The sequence below is a fragment of the Piliocolobus tephrosceles genome, unplaced genomic scaffold, assembly GCF_002776525.5.
Source record: "Piliocolobus tephrosceles isolate RC106 unplaced genomic scaffold, ASM277652v3 unscaffolded_20242, whole genome shotgun sequence".
NCBI lineage: Eukaryota > Metazoa > Chordata > Mammalia > Primates > Cercopithecidae > Piliocolobus > Piliocolobus tephrosceles.
This window is the reverse complement of record NW_022302358.1, coordinates 770-8,108: the sequence shown is the minus strand read 5'-3', so window position 1 is coordinate 8,108 and position 7,339 is coordinate 770. Positions and strand designations below refer to the sequence as shown.

Genomic DNA, 7,339 nt, shown 5'->3' with positions numbered 1-7,339 from the left:
GAGAGGAAAACTTGTCATCTGGCTTTGCGGAGAAGGTTCCACCTTACGCTCGTAGTACATTATCTTTACTATGTGCTAGGATATCATATTTAAAAGGACAAAAAAAAATGTAAAATACTTGAATGAGCTTGTATTATAACATTAATATTATTGAGAGTATCTGCTTTCCAGGCTGAAGTGATTCATTCATTATTCTAGTCCTGCTTTAGTCCTTTGTAATTTGTGGTAATTATGCTTTTCTTTTTAATACAAAAAAAATGTATAAAAATAAACACTTGAAAAGGCAAAATACTGGCTGGTCTTCCATCTAGGGTACTGTTATTTGGTGTGAAGGATGGGTTTCTGGTAGGGTTCCCCCAGATCCGGAGGAACCTTGCACTTAGTGTGCACATGAAACCTCAGCAGGGGCTTTGCCATTGTGCTTTGAGGAGTCTGCCTAAGGCAGGGGCTTCTATAAGCCTTGAATTCATGTCCACGCTGTGTCTTAAGTGAGACATGACAGTCATAGCCAGTGCCACAAAACAACAGTCCAGCATAATACCAGGATTTCAGTGCACTTGTCAGCTTCCAAGTTTTCCATCCACTGGCTGTGGCCTGCATTGTGTTATGAGACAGCCAAGAAGAAAAATGTTGATGAGGCTCCTTCTGGAGGGTTGCCACAACCCCTCTATGAACAGACTTCCACGGGGGTGAAAGAGGAATGATCCAGCACCATGTGGCCTTACGGAATCCTGGTCAGCCCCTGAACCCTGAGATGTGATGCTGGGGAGGGATGGAACAATGAGTCCCCCATTCCCCGTATGAATTACAAAACTAAAAATCAGGCATGGCCTTATTTACGTGTTCATCTGACAACTGTCTCCCATACCTGACTTGGGAAAATGGTTTTTCTAGAGAGTTCTTTTTCACTGTTCTTGAGGTGGGCAGGTGGTTCAGTACCACCAGTGACCTCCACAGGCCAAAGGAAAGTTTAGGAGATAGTGTCCAGGGATGATGCAGACTGGTACTTTGAGAACAGAAAGATGAATTAATTGAAACTTTCACACATTATCGTTAGGAATGCCCACGGAAGCTCAATTTTACAGCGTGAGCTTCCAAATGTTATGTCTGAAGTATTAGAAGTCTGGTAGTAAACACCCCCATTCAAAAAAAAAAAAAAAATCCACCGGAATTCATGAAGACCAGTTTATTTTACATGCTTGCTTTCACGTTCTTTACTGGGAATTTAAGGCCTTTTTTCAGCCTTGTATACCAACCTCAAGGATTCTGTTTCATACAGAAAAGGACAGGGCTGGGCCCTTCTGCCAAGGACTGATCACCTGCCTGCCAAAAGGAAGAGGGAATGACAGCCTTTTGTCCTTCTAGGCCCCTTACAGTACCTCAAAATCTAAAGGCCTTAAAGGGGAAAAAAAGCATATCTGTTCTTTCTCTATCTCCTACCCTTCTCTTTAAGCATACTGAAGATGGACTTTTTTCCAAATGTTTATTTGTAGGAAGAGGTGATGGGTGCAGGCCAGCAGCTGAGAACTTACAGCTTTGATGCACCAGGAGCTGTATTCAAGCTGAGGGCACAAGCCGCCTAGGGAGGGAGCCAGGTCCACCAAGGCCAGAGACAGGCAGGCGAGACGGGAAAGCCAGGGAGATGCTGCCTGGTAAGTGCTCAGCTGGTCTATTGGGCAAGGCCTCTGGGGTTCTAGAGCTGATAGGAAGGAGGAGTTCATTTTGATAGTCCTGCCTGGATACTTGGCCCTATCTGATAATAAAGTATTTCATAAAGCTACAGTGGATGTTTTTCTTAAGAGAACTGAAAGTTGGAAAAGGTGCAAATATATATAAGAATTTAGTAAAATAATGGTGGTCTTTCAAATCAAAGAGTGATCTTTAAATTGTTCTTGGGAACCACAGGGTTCCTGGCCATGTCTGGCGGCTGAGGGGAGGCCAGGATGGGGACTTCAACCCAAGCAGCTGTGGTTTTGCTTTTGACAAGGTTCCTGGTAAAAATCATTTTGAATAAATGTTGCTGAGAAAGTGGTAAAGCATTCGGGGCAGAAAGGATTTTGCCCTTTGCTCCGCCATGTTTTTCCAGGCTCTTTCTTTGGGGAGAAAAAGGGTTCTAACCTCTGGTCCTCATTCAGATGGGCTAATTAGGGGTCTCGGGTGTCCCCAAAGGGCAGCAATTTTGATCCTTCCCCTTGTGGGTAAAAAGGATTTTCACAGCTTCTCAGCAGTTGGTTTTTGGTTTCCACATAAGGCTAAAGGTGTTAAAGTTTGGTCTGTACCTCTTTGTTTTTAATCCAGGGAGGAGCTCCTGGAATCCCGCCCCCCCCCGCCCACAGAGGGAGGGAGGGAGACCTTTTGTTTGCAGTGTGCCAGAGTGAAAATGGGGCCTGTACCACTCACTTAGTGTTTGGTGTGTGTATGTTTGTGTGTGTGTTGGGTGAAGTGGCGACTGGCATCTGGTATGTCATGAACTGAGACCTATAGTGGTTTGCCAGGGTGTCTTGGCTCTCGCCTGAGGTAGGGTATGTGAAAGCCTTTTGGGGCAGGAAGGGGCAAAGCAATACCTGGCCCTCCCACCCCCTGGTCCCAGAAGAAGCTCTCCCTGGAGCCAGGCGGCCTCCAGTCCCCCTCCTTTCAGCTTTGTCATTCTCTGCATCCTGCCCAGGCCACAAAGGAGCTATCTGGGGCTGAACCCCTCTCCTTCCACAGCAGAGGACCAGGGGTCTCCTCCCTCTGACCAGCCTCCAGTCTGGGGAGCTGTGTTTTCCTTTTTCTTAAGCTAACTCCTGATCCCATTGAGGGACATCAAGGGCAGTAGTTTGGAGAAAGCCTCATCCTTAGCCCTGCTTTTCTGGGAAGCCCACCTTCCCTCTACCCTGGTGGCACCATCATTTGGGAGTGTGGCCAAAGGAGGCAAATTGTTAGGAGCAATCAGGAAGCCGCATCTGTATCCCATGGCTGAGGGACAGCCAGGATGACACTTGGGCCCTCTCTCACTCCATCCTCTTTGGGGAGTCTGGGATGCTCTCAGAGAGCGGAGTGAAGCCCAGCAGGAGGACATGTCTCTCGTAGGCCTTGGTCTGCTTGAACATGGTGTCAGTCCCATGGAGGTGGTCCAGCACACCCAGCACACCATAGCACTGGTTGAACCTAGAAGAGAGAAGACGGTGCTGCAGTGCCAATGCTGGAGGCCTCTGTCCAGATCTCATTTCATTTGTGCCAGCCTCACACATTTCTCAGCCCTCCTACCCCACACCTGTCACCACCATCCTGACTGTCTGCATCAGAATAAGCTGGGGAGTTGCTACAAATGCACCTTCTGGGGGGCACTCCAAACCTGAAATTTGCAGTATCTGCAGTCTTCCTTTGAAAAGCTTGCTGTGTGATTCTGATGCCCACAGTCTGAGGATCTCTAGCAGAACTAGGCTTCTTCGGGCATGAGATCACCAGCATCAAAATCCCCTGGAACACTTACTAAAATGCAGGTGTCCAGGCCCTGTTCCCCCAGATACCTTAGTTCAGCATATTTGGAGTGGAATCCAAGAGCCTAAATTTTAAACAAGCATCTCAGGTGATTCTGGTATAGGAGGTTTGTAGACTACACTTGAAAAAGTCTGGGGCTTTCAGACAGTATATGAGTTCCTTGTGATTGCATGCAGGAGTTTTATGCATACATGTACTTTTCTAAAGAGAATGTCCAGAGCTTATTCAAAGGGCCCAGAGCCCAAATAAAGGTTTAAAATCCCCAGTTGGAGGAGGACCCAATTTCAGAAGGAAAAGAGTAAGGTCATCCCAGTGTGGTTATTATTTTCCTGACCATCAGACCTCTTCCCCAACTAGCACTCATGTGTAAACTGAGACACCAGTGTCTGCTATCAGAAGCTTAAGGAGGAAGGGTGATGGTTATTGCCCAGGGACCCACTGTGGGGAGAGGGTCCTTACTTGAGATGGTGGTAGTCGTGGAATTCAGGCGAAGGCAGGAAGGGAAGGTGGTAGCCACAGTGGGAGATGGTGGTGATGATGAGGGCCAAGGAAAACCACACGGTGATGGAGGACAAGTGGGAGCCCATTACTAATGGGCCCACTATCGCAGGTAGCATGTTGGAGACCTGCAAGGGGAGGGATGATTGAAGGCAGGGCCCAGGGAGATGAAGGGACTTAGTTGGGTGTACACTTAGCCCCAAGGTGGTACCAGAGGCAAACTTCATTGACCCAGATCTGGAGAAGGTGAGAATTTCAGGACTTTGATTTGTTGAAGGCATTCACCTTTGTAACTTGGGACAAATTACGCAGTTTGAGCCTCAATTTTCTTGTTAGCAAAATTAAGATTAAAAAGGTTGTTGGAGGAGCCAGGTGTGGTGGTTCATGCCTGTAATCCCAGCAATTTGGGAGGCAGAGGTGGGAGGATTGCTTGAGGCCAGAGGTTCCAGCCAGCCTGGGCAAAATAGCAGGATCCCGACTCTACAAAAAATTTAAAAATTAGCCAGATGTGACTGGGCGCAGTGGCTCATTCCTATAATCCCAGAATTTTGGGAGGCCAAGGAGGGTGGATCACGAGGTCAGGAGTTTAAGACCAGCCTGACCAATGTGGTGAAACCCTGTCTCTACTAAAAATACAAAAATTAGCCAGGCGTGGTGGCACACGCCTGTAATCCCAGCTACTTGGCAGGCTGAGACAGGAGAATCGCTTGAACCCAGGAGGTGGGGGGTTGCAGTGAGCCGAGATCACGCCATTGCACTCCAGCCTGGATGACACAGTGAGACTCTATCTAAAAAAAAAAAAAAAAAAAGCCAGGTGTGGTGGTGTACACCTGTGGTCTCAGCTATTTGGAAGACTGAAGCTAGAGGATCACATGCGCCCAGGAGTTGGAGGCTGCAGTGAGCTATGATCACACCATTGCACTCCAACCTGGGTGACAGAGCAAGACCCTGTCTCAAAAAGAAAAAAAAAACGTTGTTGGGATGATTAAATGAGACAACTGTGTTAGGCACTTAACATAGCCTGGCATATGGAAGGCTGACAATAAATGGTAGCTATTTTTTTTTTTTTTTTTTTTGAGACGGAGTCTCGCTCTGTCGCCCGGACTGGAGTGCAGTGGCCAGATCTCAGCTCACTTCAAGCTCTGCCTCCTGGGTTTACGCCATTCTCCTGCCTCAGCCTCCCCAGTAGCTGGGACTACAGGTGCCCGCCACCTCGCCCAGCTAGTTTTTTGTATTTTTTTAGTAGAGATGGGGTTTCACCGTGTTAGCCAGGATGATCTCGATCTCCTGACCTCGTGATCCGCCTGTCTCAGCCTCCCAAAGTGCTGGGATTACAGGCTTGAGCCACCGCGCCTGGCCAATGGTAGCTATTTTTCAATGGGAAGTAAAAGGGCCAGTGTGGTCTAAGTTATCTGCAGGAGAACTTCAGGAAGGTGGTTAGGGCCATCTGCCCTTTGCTATGGGGAGAGTAGAGCTCTACTCACCACATGCTCTATAGGATGGGCATAGAGAGAGATCACGCCAATGGGAGCTGTCCACTCATGGTGTTTCTTGTGGATTTTCTTGTAGAATGTTGGGTGGTGAAGGAGCCTGGGGAAATAGTTAATAGTTAATAACCTGCTGATTCCTCTTTCTCCTTCCCCAACCAGTCTATGAGAAGCCAAAAATAGGAACTAGGGGTTACATCCATGGAGCAAAGCTAAAAACACCCAGACCTGCTTCAAATTTCAACCCCAGCCCTTATACTGCATAGTTTGGGAGTGGGTTGCTTTGCCCCTCTACCCCAGTTGTATTTGCTATAAAATGGGATGCTCCCCAGAAAGGATTGAATAAGGAAATGGATGGGAAACGCCCTGGCCCCCACACAATCGGAGAGGCCTTTTCTCTTCTGGACATTCATTCCTCACTTGTCCCAAGTTGTCAGTTATGAGACAACTGTTAGTCTTCCTGTTAACCGTTTAATGGGAGACTTGAGGCCAGGGAGTATTTTATTGGCCTACACTCAATTCAGAAGCCTGTTTCCTTTTATTTTTTTTTCTTTGAGACAAGGTCTTGCTCTTTCGCCCAGGCTGGAGTGCAATGGTGTGATCACAGCTCACTACAGCCTTGACCTCCCGGGCTCATGTGATCTTCCCACCTCAATCTCCGGAGTAGCCGGGACTACAAGTACACACCACCATGCCTGGCTAATTTTTAAAAATTTTTTTGTAGAGACGGTCTCCTGACATTCCCCAGGCTAGTCTCAAACTCCTGGGCTCAAGTGATCCGCCCAACTCAGCCTCCCAAAGTGCCAGGATTACAAGCGTGAGTCACTGCACCTGGCCTTAGTTTCCCTGTTGATCAGTGAGCCCTAGACAGGGTGAGGAGCCAGCTGTGCCTCAGGCAGGGACTGCTCACCGGTGTGAATAGTAGAACAAGACTTCCTCGATCAGCGTGAAGATGGCCAGCTCCAGGAGGAACCAGTGGAAGGTGGGTAGCTCACGGCGGCAGGGGTCTCCCCACCATTTGAGGAAGGGATAGAGGAAGACCACCATGGGGAAAGATACCATGCACTGGTTGAAAAGAACTGTGCGGATAGACTGGCGCAGTTTCACAGGATCCACCTGCCCAAGGGAAGGGAGGAGATGGACAAGAGTGTGAGAAGTAGGCTCCACCGTGACCTGCTTACAGGAAGCCCTCACTCTGGTTGGATTCTGGGAGAGATGTTGGGACACAGCCAGTAGCTCCTGACTGCAACCCAGCTCTGGGCCTGGAAACATTGCAGAATAAGGCCCTGGCTGCTAGGCAGATGAGTAATACCCCTGTCCTTGGAAACTTCAGCAGCCTTCAGTCTGTGCTGGAACCTGCCTTCTTCCTGGTTCTGCACATTATCACCACTGCCCTCCCCATTTCTCTAGCCAGGCCCCATGTATTTACAGGTAACTTGGGTAGCCTCCATGGTGCTTGGAGAAGGCTGTGACTTTCTGACTGACACCCCATTTCAGCCATTTAGCCCCTCTTTGTCAGAGAACCTTGTCCATGATTGGATGCAGAGATCAAGGTCATTTGCCTCCTCACATGGTCCAGCCTCACTGCAGTAGGCCCAGAGCAAAGAAGCAGGTAAGCCAAGGAGCTGCTTATTCAGCTTCTTGACCAACTTTCTGGTTTTCACAGTGACGCTGTGAAGATGGGGGCCTGCCCAAACATTTCCACCACGGTCCACTGTACAGAGCTGGCCCCAAGTGTCCAAACTCCATTTGGCCTCAATACTACATCCAGTATTTTCCCCCAGAATCAGCAACTCTTTGACCCTTCCTTTTGTTAGATCTCTGGGGCTCCAGGGAACAGTCCTGTGACCATGGAGAGTTCCTGGATCCTG

The 7,339-nt window shown here is 48.5% G+C and overlaps 1 protein-coding gene across 1 annotated transcript; it reads right to left on the bottom strand.

The window, feature by feature from the left end:
- Window positions 1-1,171: 1,171 nt before the first annotated feature.
- Window positions 1,172-6,584, bottom strand: LOC111552703 (fatty acid hydroxylase domain-containing protein 2; the record flags this gene model as incomplete). Its single annotated transcript, XM_026450457.2, has 4 exons — window positions 1,172-3,150; window positions 3,943-4,109; window positions 5,466-5,571; window positions 6,379-6,584. Coding segments are annotated over 4 exons (636 nt in total), but the record flags the coding sequence as incomplete, so codon positions are not given.
- Between the last annotated feature and the right edge of the window lie 755 nt (window positions 6,585-7,339).